This window comes from Caretta caretta, chromosome 18 (assembly GCF_965140235.1).
Source record: "Caretta caretta isolate rCarCar2 chromosome 18, rCarCar1.hap1, whole genome shotgun sequence".
NCBI classification, from domain to species: Eukaryota; Metazoa; Chordata; order Testudines; family Cheloniidae; genus Caretta; species Caretta caretta.
Genome location: NC_134223.1, coordinates 2,933,408 through 2,954,312, shown reverse-complemented (window position 1 = coordinate 2,954,312; position 20,905 = coordinate 2,933,408). Strand labels below are relative to the sequence as shown.

The 20,905-nt window shown below is 50.8% G+C and overlaps 1 protein-coding gene across 3 annotated transcripts in view; it reads right to left on the bottom strand.

Moving 5' to 3' along the window:
* Window positions 1-651: 651 nt before the first annotated feature.
* Window positions 652-20,905, bottom strand: part of SLC2A1 (solute carrier family 2 member 1) — a 37,978-nt gene continuing 17,724 nt past the window's right edge. For 2 of the 3 annotated variants that reach the window (XM_048824914.2, XM_048824913.2), the window contains 8 exons: window positions 11,086-11,246; window positions 8,309-8,549; window positions 7,103-7,265; window positions 6,829-7,016; window positions 6,349-6,453; window positions 4,835-4,936; window positions 4,100-4,303; window positions 652-2,699 (listed from right to left, as the gene is read on the bottom strand). In XM_048824914.2, the coding sequence (XP_048680871.1) occupies window positions 2,502-2,699; window positions 4,100-4,303; window positions 4,835-4,936; window positions 6,349-6,453; window positions 6,829-7,016; window positions 7,103-7,265; window positions 8,309-8,549; window positions 11,086-11,246 (1,362 nt within the window). In that variant the 3' untranslated portion in view covers window positions 652-2,501. The remainder of the gene's footprint in view (window positions 2,700-4,099; window positions 4,304-4,834; window positions 4,937-6,348; window positions 6,454-6,828; window positions 7,017-7,102; window positions 7,266-8,308; window positions 8,550-11,085; window positions 11,247-20,905) is intronic. The other variant, XR_007353277.2, reaches the window with a different exon arrangement.

Sequence of the window (20,905 nt, the reverse complement as noted above, 5' to 3'; positions counted from 1 at the left end):
TCTAGGAGACACAGCATATTTAAATCCTGGGATGGGGGGACAGCTCACCTGAACACAAGGCCCTCCCCTTGGAGGAGGGAATGGCTACAGCACCCAGAACTATGGGGCAAAAACAGGAGCTAGGCACAGTGGTCCAGACAAAACTTTTCTTCACACCCCAAAAAAAAAAAAGCATATTTAGGTCAACCAGAGTATTTTGCAAATTTTTGGAAGGTTTTTTTGTGATCAAAACAGGCTAAATATTTCAATTGACTTTTCAATTCAAATTTTATTTCAATTTCATTTTCCAAAGTCTTATGTTTGATCCAAAACTTTTTTTTGTTTTTAATTTTTAGTTTGCTGAAAATGTCCAACATTTTTATTGCAGATCAAAAATCAATATAATTTTAGATTCCATTTTTTTTTTTTTGGTTTGGCCACTGACCTAATAAAAATAAAAAATAAATCCACTTATTTCCACAGCTCTAACAGAATGAAAAACTGGGACAGGGATGTAGGTCTTGGGGTCAAAAGAAAGGACCCTCAGCAGAGAGCTCTGGACAATGCTGAATCACCTGTAGAATCATCCTCTAGTAAATTGCCCCTGATGCCCTGAGCTGGCCAAAGTCTGAACATCACCCCCAATGGAACAAATTCACACAACACTGCACATCTTGTCCTACGTACTATTTTTTTTTTTTAATTCTTTCCACACCACACAAGTTTCTCTTCCTTCTCTTGGCACTTATTTTTATTTATTTTTTTAAAAAACAGTTAGTCTTTCGGACTTTGCGCTGTACACAGAGAGATGATTTTTTTCTAAGTTTATTTTCTTTCAAGTGTGGTCATGTAGCCACTTTAAAAACAGACAAATAAATAAAAAATATTATTAAATAGCTGCAGGTGGCTTTGGAAATGTGCCATGAGCCTCTAAAAGGACAGGGTGTTTGTTTGTAATATGCTAAGACTAAAATTCAGTGCAACAGATGCAACTACAGTGCAGGTAAGTTAACTATACAAAAGTCATTCATTCTATTGAACAAGCATTTCATTACAGTTGCTATAGAAACTATACCTTTGTATCTATACTTTGTTTACATTGTACAATGTGAATATAGTTCAAGAATATTTACAGTACTTTGCTTGTCAATCAATCAGAAACACTATAACTTAATGTCTACTATTAACACCATTGAACAAATATATATCTTCCAGTCTATACACAAAGCAGGAAATGTATGTCTCCATTCAACTGATTAATTTCTCAAAAAGAAAAGGAGGACTTGTGGCACCTTAGAGACTAACAAATTTATCTGAGCATAAGCTTTCCTGAGCTTATGCTCAAATTGGTTAGTCTCTAGGGTGCCACAAGTCCTCCTTTTCTTTTTGAGAATACAGACGAACACTGCTGCTACTTTGAAACCTGTGATTAATTTCTGAGAGTCTCGGACTTACAAGGTAGTGACTGGGCTAGTGTTTGTATTGTGGCAGCCAGTTTATTTTGCCCCAAACTGGCTTTTGCGGCCTGTAAACATACCACTACTGCTTCTTAAATATACCTTCAATGCGAGGGTTGCTTGTGGTGGGAGCAAAGCAAGACTGGATTTCAATTCTGGTGTGTTGGTTTGTTTTTATCAATGAGCCAAGGGGGCAGGTTGCTGGTTTTTCAGTAGTGAGGCTTCCCTGTCCATATTCACGGCAATTGACCTATAAGGCAAATATTGCCTGACTAAAAAAAAAAAGTTTTTAATTCCCTTCCCCCTCCCCCCCACCAACAAAAATCTCACCCCACCCAAACTATACCCATCTGACTCAGAGGAAATGATTCATTCAGGTGAGGAAAGTATATTCAGCTGGGGACAGGTTCAGAAGGACTGAGAAGCTGCCACTGGAGATTCTAAATCCTGGGAGATGTGGTGAGGACCCCAGAAGGCAGGTCCCCCTAGGACTGTCCATGTATCACTACAGTGCTACAGCCCTTTCAGAGTTCCTCCTGGGGCACCGTTCAGTTGTAGCTACTGCTCAGACTTGTAGAGGATCAGAATGAATCCATTAACATTACAGTCCTTGGCCCCTCCCCCCATGGTCCCTGGTGGGTAGAATCCTGCTCCCCCAGCCCACTGGGGGTTTGAAATTTGAGACTGTTTGAGACATTAAAACAGGCTTTCTTCAGTGATTAAAACCTTTAAAAGTATTGACCTTTAAAAACTTCTAATTAAAAAAATCTGTCGCTTCATTAATAAGGGAGCCGCCTCCGGCTCACAAAGCTGGAGGTGGTTGGTTGGTTTAAAACATTAGTTGTTGTTTCTGAATCTATCATATTTGAAATCCTGGACATGAAATCAGCTAAAATTGTTCCTAGCAAATGTGTGTCCGTATATTGCTGGGGGACTCTAGAGATGGAACAAATGCGCCCGCCACCCCCTCTCCCCGCTCATCCCTCCTGCCTGGTTTCTGCACCTGCGTTAAACCCCCTGGGAGCGAAGTTCCGTGGTGGAGCAGAAGGACGAGCGGCTGGCTTGTTAGACCTGAGAGTCTGCTCCCAAGCTGTGGAACTCGTCAGGCGTCTTGTCACTCTGGCTGGCGCCGCCCTGGCGGAACCCGGAGGCAATCTCGTCAAAGGTCCGGCCCCTTGTCTCGGGCACCTTGAAGTAGGTGAAGATGAAGAAGAGGATCAGCAGCACCGTGAAGATGATGAAGACGTACGGGCCGCAGAGTTGCTGGAAAGGAACAGCCAGGGAATCGGTGAGTATGTTTCTTGGAGGTGCCAATCGGCATTGGCACAGGGCTTGCCTGGTCTGGGGTGCTCAGGGGCACCACAGAGCTTGCCAGGCATTATGCTACCAATTCCTGAGCAACATCCACTGCCTCCTTATCTATTTCTATACAGACAGCTGTCAAACACACCTGAACCCAACCCCAGGTGACCTTTCACCTAAAGGATGTGCCCTAGCTCTGCCTTTGTGATGGCGCAACCTGGCCCATGACTTTGCTAGGCAGTTTTGTACCTAGAGGGTCATGTACAGAGCTGATCCTGGGGTTAGAAAGGCACCAGCAGCAGCCTCAGCTCAGTCTCAGTTGCTTACTCCCATAAGAAGAGCTGCAAACCTGCATCTCCTCCGCCTGAGTAGCTTGGGGAGCTGCCTCATTCAGACCAAAGTCCTACGCCATGCTGAGCATGAGCCTCATGCTCTCACAGGGCCCTGAGCAGCCAGGGGCAACCTGGCCGGACCCATTCGTGTGGGAAGCAAGAGATTTTCCTGGCTGAGCAATGCTGAGCTGTTTGGGTTGGGTGTGCCCTTTCAGCAGGGCAGATCCTCACAAGGTGACCCGGCCTGTGTCTTTGTACCATTCACTGGAAGTGAAACTCCGCTCCAGGAGTGGAGCCAGCACACGGCTCAGGCACCACGGAAGCCTTTGAGGCACTGGCAGAGGCAGAGCGGTGGCAGCCCCCACTGGGGAAAATACACATGGGTCTTTCTGGTTCGCTTGCATAGGAGGCAGCAGGGTGGTGTGGTGGGCACTGCTGGGGGCTCCGAAGAGCTGCTTGCTATCCCTGGCTCCACAAGTCATTTAGCCTCACTGGGCCGTACAACAGGGATAATGATACGGACTTTCCTTTGCTCGGGGCTTGCAAGAGATGAGACAGTTATACTTCGCTAGCATCATCCAGCGTGCTGCTGCGCATTTGGTCTTTACAGAAAGCCAGGGAACCAAACGCAGCCAGGATGTAAGCAGCTGGACGCTCTCTAGAATACTCGGGGGGTAGAACCCACGGACACCAAGCTAAGTCTGAACTCTTGGATGCTAATCAGTCTCTGTCCTACTCGGGTATCCCTGCACTGCCCCAGTAGGTGGCTGCATCCATTAGAGCGTCCCTTCTCTAACACCATTTGCCAGCCTATCTGGCTGCAGAGAGAAATGGGCCCAAACCACAACCCCAGATCAAACCAGGGGGAAGCCCCAATCCAGGTGTGGATGCAGGCTGCGATGCCCAGTCCCACCTACAGTACCAGTCCCAGCCCCTCTCGGGAAAGTGAAATTCTGCCAGAGTGGCTCACAGCAGCCTTATGTCCTCAGCACTCACAGAGCTGGAGGATAATCAGGGCAGGGGAATTACCTCCACATACTGGAAGCCCATGCCCACGATGAAGTTGGAGGTCCAATTGGACAAGCCGGCAACGGCGAAAGCAGCAGGGCGAGGGCCTTGGCTGAACAATTCTGCCACGATAAACCAAGGGATGGGGCCTGGGCCAATCTCAAAGAAAGCCACAAACCCAAAGATGGCAATGATGCTGATGTAGGACATCCAGGCCATTTGGTCCTAGCACAGGGAAACAGAGAAGAGCATTAATTTGTTCCAAACATACATGGACCCTGCATCTCTGGTACAACTGTGTTCCGGAGCAGCGGAACGGGGGTGGGGTGTGAGGGGCAGGAGGCCAGGGCCCCCCCACTTTCAGGAAGCTTCCTCTACCCCGTCGTATTCCTTTGACAAATGATCTCGGGGTGCTTCCAGTGGGCTGGGGATTAACTTTCATGCTGGACAAGCCTGGAGGCAGGTGTCTTGCCTCTGAAGCAATGAGCACTGCTATCCCAGGAGCCAGCATTCTCCAGAATTACGACCCCATGGAGGAAGGGTTTCTTGAAATGACATCAGGGATTCAGGCAGCGTTGACTGGCCAACAATGTGACATCATCCCTGCAAGGTCTCCCTTTCGACCAGCCTCCCAACTACCACCACCTGAGTGCTCAGTGCCTCACCCCTTCCTTCCCTTGTATTACTCAGTGGGTGTGTCTCCAGGTGGCACCCAACCCCGAAACCGGTTACTCTGAACTCGGAACCATCACTCACCAGCAGCACCAGGGCAATGGTCATGAGTACTGCACAGCCTGCCATCCCAGCCAGGCCGATGAGGTGCAGCGTCCTGCGCCCGGCTCGCTCCACCACAAAGAGCTGTCAGACAGAGGGAGGGGAGCACTGTTCAGCACATCTACAACCAGGGGATGGACCCATGTCCGGCCCCACCAATACCCCTCCCTGGGGAACACGCCCCATGGCCAGTGGCCGAAGCCCAAGCCCCACTGCCCGGGGCAGCGGGGCTCAGGCTTCAGTTTCGGACCCCACACCTGGGGTGGTGGGGCTCAGGCAGGCTCAGGCTCCTGGGGTTGTGTAGTAATTTTTGTTGTAGAGAAGGGAGTCGCAGTGCAATGAAGCTTGAGAACCCCTGGTCTAAAATGTTCTAATCCCAGCGCTGCTGCAGTTTCATTCCATGGCCTTGGGCAAGTCACTTGTGGCACAGTTTTCAGAGGCACTAATGCCAGTGGGACCTGCAGGGCTCGACACCTCTAACAAGGCTGCCATTAACTACACTAGCCTCAGTTTCTCCAGCTGTGAAATGAGGGACGTTTCTCACCACGTTTGGCAAAGAGCTTTGAGATCAAGGAGGGGGAGCGCTAGAGCAGTGTGAAGTACACCTCTACCCCGACAGAACGCGGCCCTCGGAGGACAAAAAATCTCACCACGTTCTAGGGGAGACCGCTTTGTATTGAACTTGCTTTGGCCCCCCCCCCGTTCCTTGTTCCCTGACTGCCCTCTCCAGAGACCTCTGTCCCTAATCACCCCCAGGACCCCAACCCCTACCCAACCCCTCTGCTCCGACCCCTATCCACACCCCCGCCCCCTGACAGGCACTCACACAGCCCCATCCCGCTCTGCTTTCCTTGCCCTGGCCCCAGCCATGTCGCTCTGTGCGTGGGTGGGGGTGGGGAAGGTCCCTCACTCACCTGTGGCAGGAAGCGGAGCGCCGTGGCTGGGAGCTGGCAGAGTGGAGCGGGCTGGGGCCAGGCTGCTCTGCTTCCACCTCTGCTGGTGAGTGCCGGGGGGGGGGGGGGGGGGGGGGGGGAAATCCCAATCTCACAATCTCACTTCCCCCAAGTGACAGGGCTGGGGCCAGGGCGAGGGAATTGGAACAGGCAGCTCCTGCCCCCCTGCTAATCCCCCAGGCCACTCTGGGACTGTGGGGCCCCCAAAAGTGCCCCCCCACCCCCAGCTCCTGCCTCCCAGATCCAGGCGGGGGTGGGGGGGAAGCTCCTGACCACCCCTGAGACCCTTTGCCCCTTATCCAACCCCTCGGCCCTGGCCTGGCCCGACACCCTTAACACGCTGCTCAGAGCAGCGTGTCGGAGGTTTATCGCATTGTATGTGAACCCGCATTATATCAGGGTAGAGGTAGAGCATCACATTTGGGTAGGTGTTTATCTAATGGGGCCTTGCTCACAGCCAAATCCACACGCACCAGCACTGGCCTCAATCCTGCAAGGACTTACGGACATGCAGTGGGAAGGAAGACTTCAGCAGACACTCACCGAGACAACCGTGAAAGCAGTGTTCACCACCCCGGAGCCGATGGTGGCATAGACTGGCTGCTCCACACCTGACTTTTCAAAGATGCTGGTAGAATAGTAGAAGACCTACAGAACAAAGCAACACGCCATGAACAAGCTTTGCAGGTCCCAGCCTGAGGCATCTCTGAGCATCTACAGGCAGAGCATGACTTCAAACCGTCTGACCAATGCCATTCATGTGGGGGTGCATATATAGAGTAAGAGAGGGCTGGGTTGTGGTGCTCAGCACAGCCCTGTGTGGAGGGGTGTGCAAAGCTGCACCAATGGGAGGCACTGTGGCCAAGTGGGCAGGGCACTGGCCCAAGGGTTCCACTCGGAGCGTTTGACCCTGGATGTGGCACTGCAGGATGGAGAGCTCACTGCCCCCCCTCCTGGTACAGCCCTGTGAGATCCACCCGCGGCCAGGCCTCGGCACAGCTGACCCCGCAGCGCTGCACTCACCGCATTGATCCCCGAGAGCTGCTGAGACAGCTGCAAGACAATGGCAATGAGGATCGGCTGTTGATACAAAGGGGAGCGGAAGAGCTCCAGTATTGTGACCTTCTTCTCCCTCATCATCTGCCGGCTCTCTTCCTTCATCTCCTGCAGGTCGCTGCTGACGTCTGTTGTCCCTCTGAGCTTCTTCAGGACTGGGGGGAAGGAGGTGGAGAGGTGAGGAATGCTGAAGGGAGCTGGCCCCCTAGGGCCTTTCCCCGGGCAGGGGAGGCCAACTCACCACTCTTGGCTTTGTTCTCCTCATTGCGATTGATAAGGAGGAACCGGGGGCTCTCGGGGGCGAAGGGCAGGATGATACATTGCAGCAAGGAAGGGACAAAGGTGAAGCCCAGCAGGAGGGGCCAGAGCGACTCGTTCCCCATGATTAAGTCCATCCCAAACACCTGGAGAGACACAACAAGCTTAGCTCCTCCTGCAAACGCCATGGTAACAGAGTGTAAGGCCAGATTCTCTAGTCCAGCCTCCAGTGTATCACAGGCCACCCTGTACCTACACACTAAACCCAACCACCGACGGGCCCCAGTGGGGTCAGCAGCAGGGACTGAACCTGGCATGTCTGAATCTGAAACTGCGCTTCTACTGCCTGAGCAAAAGGAGCAGGCCTAGGTTTGGAGGCAGCAGCAGACTCAAACGTCATTAGGTAGACCAGCAGGAAGAGAAGCCACATTGTGCTAGAGAACACTGTCCCACCAGCTCCAGCTCCTTCCACTTGAGCAATGCTAGGAATGCAGGAACCGTGACAATCAGATAAGGGATAAGGTAGATCACATGAGACTGCAGGGCCAGCATGAGAACCAGGGAGCTACAGCACCAGAATCACAGCCCTAGGTCTGGATCTCTCGCCCTCTGTGCACAGCCACAAGAGATCATCACATGCAAAGCCAGCACAGCGGCACCAGATCCCCGTCTCTCTCTAGGGGAGCCAGAGATAATTGAGCATCTTCAGTCCCCATGGATACCAGGCCACACTTAGATGACATTTACAGTGGACCTCATGAGCACCAAACCTAGATCTGCCCATTATACATTAGCACCTCAAGAACAGGGCCCCATCATAGTAGACGCTGCATGCCCCCCCCAAGGAGCGCACAATCAACAGGCACAGGGAGAGTCATTATAACCATTCTACAGGTGAGAAACAAGCACAGAGATTACAAGGCTTGCCCAAGTCACACAGCAAGTCACAAGCAGAGCTCAGAACGGAACCCAGAGCTCCTGAATCCCAATCCAGTGCCCTGGCCCCAGTCCACCCTTTGTCTCTCAAAGCACCTCAAACATCTCCAATCAGCGTTGATAAAAACTCACCAACTGGTCAATGCAACATTAAAAACAAAGGCAGGAAACCAGATGAACTCTTGGGAAACTGAACACTTGACAGCGTACCACGGACTGGCCAGTGCAGCAGCAGGTGCCTTGGAGAACTCACCTGTGCGATGAGGATGCCCACGACTATGCCAAGCTGGTGGAATGTTCCAAGAGCCCCTCTCAGTGCTGTCGGAGACACCTCACCCACATACATGGGCACGAAGCCAGTGGTGAGGCCAGAATACAACCCGACGACGAAGCGGCCCAGGATCAGCATCTCGAAGGAATAAGCCACCTTGGAGAACCCCATCAGGATGGCCGCCAGGAAGGCGAGACTGTTTGACATCAGCATGGAGTTACGTCTGGGGAGGCAAAGACATGGAGTTCAGGACCAGCAGCAGGGCAGCTGTCCCAATGCTGCATCCAAGGGGCACTGGGAAAATCACAAAAGCCCAAATTTTAGTTCTTGGTAAAAAGAAAAGAGGAAGATTTCCAAAGCCTAATTGTGGAAAGAGAATAGAGGCAAAGACAATAGGTGCAGAACATGTGAACGAGAAATGAAGTGGAATGAAGAAGTAGAAAATTAAACACAAAGCAGTTTCCAGTGTCCAAGCTGCATGAAATACAAAACATTGTTAAAGCAAGGATGGGCAAAAACTCTACTTGGTTTTCAAATACTTTGTTGCAATGATCTAAGGCTAGGGTTGCCAACTTTCTACTCGCACAAAACTGAACACCCTTGCCAAGCCCCGCCCCTGAGGCCCTGCCCATAGCCCGCCTCATCTGAGGCCCCACCCCCTGTTCACTCTATCCCCCTCCCCCGCTCTCCCACCCTCACTCACCAGGCTGGCTCAGGGGGCTGGGATGTTGGGGGAGGAGTGGGGCCAGAAATGAGTTCAGAGTGCAGGAGGGGGCCCCAAGCTGAGGCAGTGGGTTGGGATGCAAGAGGGGTGAGGGCTCTGGCTGGGGGTGAGGGCTCTGGGGTGGGGCCAAGGATGAGAGGTTTGTGGTGCACAAGGGGACTCCGGGCTGACAGGTGGAGCCAAGGGGTTTGGAGTATGGGGGGGCAGGGGTGGGGGCTCCATGGCCAGGTGGCTCTGCATGCTGCCCCCTGTAGCTCCCATTAGCTGCAGTTCCTGGCCAATGGGAGCTGGGGGGGTGGTGCTTGGCCAGAGCCCCTTGGCTGCCCCTACGGGTAGGAGCTGGAGGGGAACATGCCGCTGCTTCCGGGAGCCACATGGAGGCTAGCAGGGAGCCTGCCAGCCCCACTGTGCAGTGCCCCCAACTGGACAGTCACTGGCCCAGTCAGCGGTGCTGACCGGAGCCGCCAGGATCTCTTTTCGACCGGGTGTTCAGGGCGAAAACCAGACACCTGGTCACCCTGAGGCCAGAGCCACCCACCAAACAAGGCCTAACCCCAGTGTGGGATAACGATTACACTCATGAGCCTTCACACAAAGCATGAGCAAAACTCTCCAAGCAGCTGTGATGGAGACACTGGGTCTAGTCATGAAGGGAGAGATGAAATTCTCCTTTGACAGTAAACAGCAACCTGAGGACCCAAGCACAATAAGAACATAAGAACAGCCACACTGGATCCGATCAATGGTCTATCTCGCCTCGTATCCTGTCTACTGACAGTGGCCAGTGCCAGGTGCCCCAGAGGGAATGAACAGAACAGACAATCAAGTGATCCATTCCCAGCTTCTGCCAAACAGAGGCTAGGGACACCATCCCTGCCTGTCCTGGCTAACAGCCATTGATGGACCTATCCTCCATGAATTTATCTAGTTTTTTTGAACTCTGGTATGGTCTTGGCCTTCACAACATCCTCAGGCAAGGAGTTCCACAGGTTGACTGTGTGTTGTGTGAAGAAATACTTCCTTTTATTTGTTTTAAACCTGCTGCCCATTAATTTCATTTGGTGACCCTAGTTCTTGTGTTATGAGAAGTAGTAAACAACACTTCCTTATTTTCTTTCTCAATGCAGCTTTGTTTGACAGGAGTGTGCATGCAAAGCTGGAGAGGCCAATAGACAAACTCTATTGGACATGGAGATTACACACATTTGGCCTGTGTGGAGGGGATTCTGCACTAAGCAGTCCTGGCTCCAGGTTCCAATCTTCTCAGAAGAGAGAGTGGGGTCGAACTGCCTGAGTACAGCTCAGTGGTTTTATAGGTAAAGCCGTGGCTTAGGACTCAAGAGCTCTGTGCTCTGTTCCTGCCTCTCTGAGGCTGTGGGTAAGTCAATGAATTCTGCTGTCCCTCAGGACCCATTCTGTAGTGCCCACTGTCTGCTGGGCATTTTCCAGACATCAAAGAAGGGCGGCCCTTGCTCTGGAGATAGAGGAAAGGGAACAGCCACAGGCAGCTGATACACAAGTCATATCAGTTCACGGTAGGCAGCACAGCCAAAGAGGGGCTGAAACACAGCAGAGCAGGGGCCTTGTGGATAAGCTCATGGAGTTGGTACCATGCATGGTGGGGCATGAAGGAAAAGGCACAGACAGGCCTGGGGAGGAGCTGACAGAGGTGACCAAGCCTGGGAATGCTGGTGGAGTAGGAGGAGGGAGAATGAGGAGGCAGGGGCAGAGTTATGCAGTGACAAGAAGCTTAGATCTGATGAGGAGCCAGTGGAGGGATTTCAAGAGGATTCCAATGTGATGAAATTAACAGACAAGGAAGAGGATTTAAGAGGCTGCCTTTTATACAGCCTGATGGAGGTGATGGTGTGCGTGCTTGGGAGGCGAGAAGAGGATGGTACGGGAGGCATTCAGGGGGATAACAGTATTGCCCTACCACTTGGGGGAGCTGATTGTGATGTACCCAGATACTAAGGTGATGAGCCCCCACCAGCCCCAGGATGGACAGAGCAGTTCCAGCACGCACAGTACTTACCGGCCAAAGCGATTGACGAACAGCCCAACGGAGAAAGATCCAATCATTCCCCCAACAGAGAATATGGCAACAGAGAGGGACCACAGGGTGGTAAGGGTGCCAGTGGTGATCGGTTCCTCATAGCGAGTTAGCCACGTCTGGTTGTAGAACTCTTCAATCACCTGCACCAGGAGTAGAAGGAAATCCAGTCAGTTGGGGACAGACCCAGGCTCACGCCGAATGACATTCACCCTGCTCACAGGCCCTGCACGAAGCCTAGACAACAATGAAGTCTCACTCCTCACCCATTATCTGCACAGATCCACCCACGCTCTGTGTTGTAACTTTAGAGATTTTACATATTAAGCTCCCGCCCCAAACTAATATGGGATAGTCCAGCTAGAATTAGCCAGACATTTATCTACCTATGGTTCTTATCCGGATCGCCTCTGTAGCAGCTAAAGATCTCACAATCCTTAATGTATTTATCCTCACACACCCCTGAGGCAGGGCAGGGATATTATCTCCATTGATCAGTGGGGAAACTGAGGCACATAATACAAGCAACTTGCCCAAGGTCACACATGAAGGCTGTGGCAGAGCAGGGAATTGAACTGGAGTCTCCTAAGTCAGTGTTTCTCAAGCTATCTGATGTGGGGGACCAGCAATTTTTTTTTTCCAATGCGCGTGCAGACCGGTAGCCAATGGCTCACGGACCGGCACCCATCCGCGGACCATCACTTTGAGTAACACTGTCTTAAGTCCCAGGCTAATGTCCATAAGCACTCAACCATCCAGCCTCTCACAAGTTCAGAGAGTTCCTAGACCTGGCAGCCAGACCGGGCTGTACTTAGGCATATGCAGTTGCCCTTAGGCATACACAGCTGCGTAGGACACCTGAAAATTTGGGGCACCCCTGGGTCTTAGTGTCTACCCTCCCACCTCTTCCTATCTGTGTTCTGACCCTTCCTGCAGGCTCCAACAGCTAACTGCTGCAGCCTGGTGAGTCTTCCTCCGGAGGGGATCTAGTTAAAGGTGAAAAAGCCTTCCAGCCTGCCAGACCTATTAGCACAACATTGAAAGTTGTAAGAGCCATTCAGGTGGTAATGAAGCCATTTAACAGGCATTTGCCAACCTCCAGGTTTCTGAATTTACTGACAAAAATAGTTGTGCATTGCTGTAATATTTACTCAGAAGTGTTAGTCTACAGGACCTTAGTTTAAAATTTGCTTTAAAAATATTTCAATGGTGTGTTGATTATAAACTCATATCTCTAAAAAAATCCTTGCATAGATTTTTAGATGTGGAATCTGAGTATTCATCTTTAGCCTTAAATGTTTGGATCTTCAGACATAGTTTTTTAAATAAATCATTCAAAAGACCACCCTTATCTAAAATACACATTTTAATTTTAATGACTATAGTATAAAAAAAAAACTTGCTTCCAAAGTCTTCCTGTCCATTCCTTTCTCCCTTCACCCCCTGTTGAAGAGAGCCCTTAAAGGGACTCTTTCCTTTCCTTAAAGGGACTCTATTTGATGAACTAGTTTTAAGAGAACCCTCCAGAAAAATCAGTACCTTAGTAAGGTATAAAACCCTTGTTATGCCTAAAATCTTTGGAAAACATTTCTTAAAGTTGGTGAAATTTCATAAACATGTCTATTATTACAGAGATCACACAACATAAATTAGTGTTCCTTTTTCTAAAAGAAATGAACATTGTTTTGAACACACTAAACCTCTGTGACTGATTAATTTAAAATAATGTCTTTGTTTCAGTGAGTTAAATATGTAGTAATCTGGAATGGATTACTTTATGAAGGCTAAAGAGTACATTTTAAATATAAAATCAGCTTAGAAATACTGATTAAGAAAATGTAAAACAGAAGAGCTGTTCTTTTATGTATTCCATAATATTTAATGCAAGGTTTCAGAGTAGCAGCCGTGTTAGTCGGTATCTGCAAAAAGAAAAGGAGGACTTGTGGCACCTTAGAGACTAACCAATTTATTTGAGCATGAGCTTTCGTGAGCTACAGCTCACTTCATCGGATGCATACTGTGGAAACTGCAGAAGACATTATATGCACAGAGACCATGAAACAATACCTCCTCCCACCCCACTCTCCTGCTGGTAATAGCTTATCTAAAGTGATCATCAAGTTGGGCCATTTCCAGCACAAATCCAGGTTTTCTCACCCTCCGCCCCCCCCCCCACACTCTCCCGCTGGTAATAGCCCATCCAAAGTGACCACTCTCTTTAAAATGTGTATGATAATCAAGGTGGGCCATTTCCAGCACAAATCCAGGTTTTCTCACCCCCCCACCCCCCTCCAAAAACCACACTTTGTGGTCACTTTGGATGGGCTATTACCAGCAGGAGAGTGAGTTGGGGGGCGGAGGGGGGAGGAGGGTGAGAAAACCTGGATTTGTGCTGGAAATGGCCCAACTTGATGATCACTTTAGATAAGCTATTACCAGCAGGAGAGTGGGGTGGGAGGAGGTATTGTTTCATGGTCTCTGTGCATATAACGTCTTCTGCAGTTTCCACAGCATGCATCCGATGAAGTGAGCTGTAGCTCACGAAAGCTCATGCTCAAATAAATTGGTTAGCCTCTAAGGTGCCACAAGTACTTTTTTTTTTTTGGATAATATTTAATGTATTCAGCAGGACAGCTGACTTGCCCTTACTGTAAAGTTTTTGCAAATAAATCTGACAAACTTCAGGGTATTATATCAAAAAACCTGTGACTGACATTTTTTATTCCCAAAGTTAGTGCTTTTTAATTAGGTACCTTCTGCATGTCCAGACTTCACCATCTGGCATGCAGTGGAAAACATGCTCCATTTTCTTTAGAAAGAAATTGCAGAACAGTGGTTTTTTCAAATGTAATTTGCTTCATTTGGGTTCAGGGATTTGGCTGGAAGGAGGGAAGAGATGAGGGAGACAGTGGGGAGAGGGCAGGGCCTGGGGCAGAGCAGGGCTGGAGTATGAGTGGGGCCACAGGCAGAAGAGGTGGGCTGGGGAGCTAGCCTCCCCAAGCGGCAGCTTCACCCTCTGCCCATGACAGCAGGTAAGAGCGGGTTGGCTCCCGCACACCCAGCAGTCTCCTTAGGCAGGAGCCGTATCCACAGAGCCGAAAGCTCTGTGCCACGCATTCTGCGGGAGGAAGAGGGTATGGGGGTCTCTGTAGGGAACTGTACCTCTCTGCCGCCGTGAGGCAGGCCTGGTGGCTCGGTATCCTTAGTTGCCTCCTCCCCTCCCCACTCCCTCGGGGCTGCGAGCCCGGGCTGCTGTTGGGCATAGGGGCACCAGTTTAATACTGTGTAGGACCCAGAAATCCTAAGGGCAGCCCGGCAGCCAGACCCAGGAATATGCCAAAGTCAAGTTCAGTGCTTTCCAAATGGAGTGAATAACTTAGCTCCCTTATTATCTCCAACACGTGCTGCATGTCAGATGAGACATAAAAGCCAGGCTCTAAGCACATGGCACTTTTCACAAGAGTGGTGAACCTGGAAGCCCCTTTTTGGGTAACTGTCTTCTGCCTCTTTAAATTCCCCCTCCCATTTCAACTAGAGACAAGATTCTCCTTGCCATATTGCCTTACTGGGCGCTGTTACCAAGTTCCTCCCCACAACGGGTTGCATCTCAGTGGAGAGTGAAGCGACCACTGCACACAGTGTGTACAGATACTCTGGTAATACATGCCAGTGCAGAAACCTCAGAGGCCCAGGCCAGACAAGACGTGCTGCAATCCTCTGGGAACGCGCTATAGCACTGCCAAGTATTATCACCCCCGTTACTTAGGTGAACCACTGCCTACCCTTCGGCCTACTCCTGCTCAATAACAGAACCAAGGAGCTCTCCCTGGCTATTAATTTACTGTCCAGTCACTAGGGCTGTCCCTTTCCTTCCATCTCCACGGACACTCTGTTCCGGTTTGGATTTTATCTGCAGTGATAAATGCCAAAAATTCCCAGGCCTCACCTACAGGCTATTTTCCTTGACCCCAGACTTGGACCATATGCCTCAGTCACAAGCTGCTCCGTCACAAAGCACACACCCCTGCGCAGGCCTGAGGCTGGACTCTCTTTAAACCAGTGACACTTTTCCTCCACTAGATGGGAGTCACCAAACCAGTTCTCCACAGGTCAGGCTGGCAGCAAGTTAATAACTTTGCCATAGCACCACTGGGAGGAAACTGCCTGCAAAGAAATGTGGCCAGACAAGTTGTGATCTCACCCTAGTGACAGTCAACAAAACCACAAGACTTCTGAAATGACCTCCTTCTTGTGCCTGAGGGAAAGGACAGCCTCATCCCCAGGCCACAGCAGACAGGCAGGAATATGAATACAGAGAAAGGAGAGGTTTACTGATGGGAAGGTGAATTGCACAGGGTCTGCATGGCAGAATGTGAAATCTCAGGGAGTCTCTTGGGTTGGTGGGTGGAGCTGGGATCCTCTGGAGGGGAGAGAGAAGGGAGAGGTGCCTAACACACTTGGCAGAATGGCAGCAGGTCAATCAATTACATCCCTGATCCCGAGGAGGGTTAAACAGGGCAGACAGTCACTGTCCCAGGTCGGGAGAGGGGTAACTTCGTTTGTGTAACTACAAAGATTGCCAGCAGGATTCTGAGGCAGGCACAGCAAATGTAACTACGGGTCATTTTTGAAGTAGACTAGATTACAAGTTGACAGCATCCCTCTAAAAATCAGAGTGAATGTCAGAAACTGTGGATTTACTGCTCTTCTCAAACAGAGGGAAAGAAAGTACCCCCCAAAAGGAACAAATCTGATTCCAATTATAAGACTCTGGATCCTCCACTAGATTTCAGCTTATAAAGATATTTCTTCTCAAAGTGCCAGACCAGCTGAACAGGGTTCTAATGGAAGTACAGGTGCAGATCTATGTGTTGGAGCCTGTTTCATTATCACATGTTCACAATTTCCCCTTCCATGCATATAATTGTACTTATCCATTATGGACCTGATCCAATGCTCCCATTGACTTCAATGGACTGTGTAATTACAAATAGATTGCAAAAGGCCAGTTTGGACATAGTTTCCTTCTCTCCTGCCTCTGGCAAGGTCCGAGTTCAGGTTTTGCACTTTTCTTGCAGCAGCCAAGGTGGCTAATTCACAAACAGCTTAAGGCAGGGGAGGAACACGTGTGCTGTTCCATTTCAGAGAGGCTGCTCAGATCCAGCAGCAGAAACAAATACTTTGGAGAGAGAATTTAGGGGAAAACTGATGTAATTTGAGATCCCAGTGACCTCTGAGCTGCATCCGTGCTTGGTCTATTCCAAACCCTGTTATGTTAGGAGGAAGAGCTAAGCTAACAGCAGAAGACTCTGACTGATCTATTAAAGGGGGAAAGCCCCTACTCCATGCAGCATGATACTTCACAAAAACATGGGGAAACATACTGCAGTGGCAATCCTGCACTCACTGCTGGGAGATTGGGGGTGGGCTATGAACTGGTTGAAGTTTGGCAGAAAATACTGCTGGGGGTGGCAGTAGGGAGGGGATGGAGTTTGGTGCAGCAGGTGAGAACACAAGGTGGGTCCTTGCTGTGTCAAGGAAGGGAAAGGGGGTCCTACAGCTTGCTGCAGGAAGGGGGAGGATTATTTGGGAGCTGGGGTGACTGCTGCTAAGGATGGGGGAGCAGGAGAGTCACTGGGGAGGAGGAGCCAGGTGAGCAGGGCAGGTGCTGGGGCAGTGGTAACCTGACTGAGGCATGTGTTTGGGGGGGAAGAAGTGTCTGGCCCTACTGGGATGTAAACAGCCCAGGGATGAATTACACAAAAATTAAAATACAGGAAGCTGATTTCAGTGTCAGCAACATAAAGGCCAGGGTGTCTTTGGCAATTGGCCTCCATTTACATACAGCAAGAAGAAAAGAAAGTCCAGTTTTGCTGGAGAGCAACCAAGCCAGTCCAAGCAGGGGCATCAGGGTTACCCCGTTATCGGCTATGAAGGCAGGGAAATTAATACATCTCTCTAGTAAACCATCAGGCTCCTTCCTTGGTCGCAAAAGGGCTGCAGGTGGGAGAGGAGCTGTTCCTCAATTGGAAAGAGAGATACACTAGGCTAGAGGGGAGCGGTGCCCCATTCAGCTTTCCTGCTGCCTGCCTACAAAATCTTTGGTTCAAAAGCTTTGACGCCACAGGTCCCATTTGCCATAGGGGCTCTGCAATTTCAGGGGGACAAGTGAAGCTGTGATCTGGTGAACTTCACCCCCAGGCATCCAGTGAGCAATGGAAAGGGCGGAGGGGAGAGGGGGAGAGAACTGACTTGGATCTCTGCACTCCCCCCTCCCTCCTTCAGTCCACATGAGCTGAATGGCTCACTGGCACCGATTGTGAGAGCAGGATCAGCCACTTTGATTATGCAATGTCCAGGGCAGAGACACTCCCCTACATATTTCTCAAATACCTAGTCCAGCCTGTATTACACCCCTTCTCCCCCAACACCCCAAGGAATTAAGTAGAAGCTGTTTCAGCAATTGAAGGGGGGGCAGCGCAGGAGAGAGGAGGGGGCTCTTAAGTGACAGCACAGCAGATATTCATCCCCCAGTGTTTGCCTTGAAGATCTGCACGGATGTGGGTTTTGTTGCTCTCCTCCAGCACGAAGTTAGTTTTGGGAAGTCTGAGGGCCAGATCCTCAGCTAGGGTAAGTCAACATTGCTCCATTTATACCACTAACGCCACCCCATGAAATGCAGCCAATTCCAGCTAGTTGAGGATCCACTTTATAAGATCTCACCTAACTGTCTCTGCTGGAGCTCCGCCAGCACCTGACGGGGTCTAGCTGTAGATCAGCATTTCACTCCCTCATCCTCATTGTACTCAGACTATTAGCTACAATACCAGTGATCCCAGGCTGGCGCCTCCTGGAGAGCAGGGACAATGCTTCAGTTTGCCAAGTTCCTGGGCTGTCCCTAAATACAGAGGGTCATTTTAAAGAGCAGCAGTTCTCATTGAGTCTCCCTGTTCCTAGCGCCTGCCCTACCCTTGGAGGCTGTCTAGTGACCAGCCATGCTTTGCTCCTGCACGGCTGAAGCATGCAGGTGTGTTTATGGGCACAGCAGTGCCAGGAATCCCAATTGCTGCAGCCATTGTCATCTTGACCATTGTTCTATGGTCAAAACAAGCTCATCAGAAGCCTGGGCAACATTGTGTGCAGGGTGTGACGCAGGCCAGCAGCTTCCCAGGGTGGCCTGGAGGCTGAAATCTGAATGCAGCCTGGTGAAAGGGGGCGGCCCAAGGGCCCTGCAAACCAGCACCAGCAGGCAGCACACGTGTAACTACCAGAGGCTTTGAAACCCAAGAACTTCAGCACTGATCTCTACCGCTTGAGCCAACAAAGCAACTCCACTGGTTGGCAGCTGTCATAGGTTATTCTCCTCTAGCAGCTCAGCCACTGGGCAGCAGTGGGCACGACCCACACTTTGCCAGTGAGTTACATAAGCTTGCACCATGCTCTGTCCATGGGGATCAGCCCCAGTCTCTTCAGGTGAGAGGGGGCTTTGGCCTCAATAGCCCATTAAACTCTTGGCCAGCAATGATGCAGGGCGTGCGCTGGGAGTATTTGTCCATTAGGGATTTGCTCACTCACTCCCCACCAGTCACCAACAACTCCTCCTCTACTAGGAGCCCAGACAACATTCACACCGACTGGCTCTGTATCCCAACCCCAAACTGCCCAGTATCTCAGCCTCGCTGCCGCTGGGGACTCAGGCTGGCCAGTGCTGTGCAGTGGTTTACTGGTACTCCTCCCCCCGCAAACACACACCGTGAACGGCATCAAGGCCGGCCAAGGGGAAGAAAGGCTGACAAAGTTCATGCCCCCCCATCTCATCCCTGGAGTGCCAAGTGCAATGGAATGGCATGGCATGGCACAGAACAGCCCCCATCTGTGCCCACCGAAGGGGGAGGGCAGTAGAGACCCCCATCCCATGCCTAGGGAAGAAGAGTGAGCCCAGTTGCACCTGGGCCCCTGTGCGCTGGCACCAGGGAACAGCCAGGGCCAGGCCACTCACAGGGAAATAGCTCCTGAGAGCCCAAGCAGCTGGGAGGCCCCACAGCAAACTGCTGCTGCTCCACATCCCCCCTCTCCCTGACACAGCCCTGACCTCTCCTCTCCCCCTCCCCAGTGCTCCCTGCTCTCCTAGCAACAGGAGATTAACCCTCACTCCCATCCCAGCTCCTCCTCTCAGGTATAAAATACAGGCCCCAAGTCCACTTGCCAGGTGAAGGGCCCTGGCCCCCATCTCCCAGACACTGGACCCCAGCTATCTTGCCTCCCCACACCCCAGCAGGCCTGTGAAGTCTCCAGCTCCATGATGCGCCCACGTGACTGAGCTCCTGAGCCCAGCTTGGGGGGCCAGTGCAAAGCTGGCTAAAGGGGGGGGTGTCTGGGACACTAGCTCCACAGAGGATTTTATAGGGTCAGGACACAAAGAAACCCAGGGAGGGTAATTAACATCCATGGATTTGGTTAAGTCCTGCTTCCCTCCTTCCCCATGGGGCAGAATTTAACCCCCCAAATGCATCATTTAAATAAAAATGAGCCAAACCCTCTTCATAAGGAACGAATTACTCAGACTTCCCATGGCCCTTTGTGCACACCTCCATGGGATTAGTACGCATGGCCTGTGGGGGATGCACCCCACACACCCTCTGCAAAGTAGCATGGATGGGCTATGGGGAATGTTCCTAATATAACCTCACTGTATGCCCTGCCCAAGGCCATGGGTAACCTATTGGGAATTAACTTCCCAAACGTATCCCATTTTGTGTAAGTGCTTTTACTTTAATCTTTGCAGGGTCAAAGAACAATCCCATGAGCTGCTCGGCTCACCAATGACCTGGAAGAAAACAACCACCACCAATAAAGTTTGCAGATGACAAATAGAGGAGTGATAAATAATGAAGAGGACAGGTCACTTAAGCAATCTAGATCACTCTGAATCAGCTGGGTGCAAGCCAAATGTGTTTTGATGTGGCTAAATGAGAATTTCTACATCTAGGAACAAAGAAGTCAGGCCCTACCTACATGATGGGGAACTCTATCCTGGGAAGCAATGACTTTGAGGTTATGGGGAATAAACCCCTGCTGAGACTCCGAGTTTCTACAGTCCATCCTAGGCTTCCACCTCACACCCTCCCCTGTGCAAAGTACCAGATATGATTGCTTCTAACAGTCTGGATGCAGGTGCCTTTGCCAATGCCCTCCAGCTGGGAGGAGTGAAGGCCTCCTGTGGGCAGGGTGGGGTAGCATCAAAAACTTACTTTCTTAGTAGGAATCTGTTACAGGATCTCTTCACCGCAGCTGTAAGCCCAAGCTCTTATACCCCTGCCATGGCCATGCACAACAGCCTTTCAGCACAGGCATGTTGGCTGGACTTCCGGGGTGGGTTAGAGCCCAGGTTCCACTTCCACTCAGGCTAGTAATCTGCCCTCTTTGCAATGAGTCTGCCAGAGCCTTCCCACAACTCCTCTCATGTGCCCAGCAGGACAAAAGTTCTCCATCACAGAGCAGCTCAGCTCGCTGCAGCATGGAGAACCATGAGGTGCACCCCGAAAGTCCTAGTGAGGCACACGAGGAGGACTCTTAACTCAGGTAGGACTCTGCAGCTGGGCTGCTCTAGATCTCTCCTTCACAGCCATGCCCTCCCTCTACTGTGGCTCTGCAGGACAGGGGAGGCTGCTCCTCTGCTCTCAGTTGGGATGGATCTGCAGCCAACAACATAGAAGCTGCCATCAATTAGTCTCTGGTGGGTCCCAGAACACTAGCCATAAATCACTAATGAAAATGCCAGTGAAAGGCAGGGCCAGCCTGT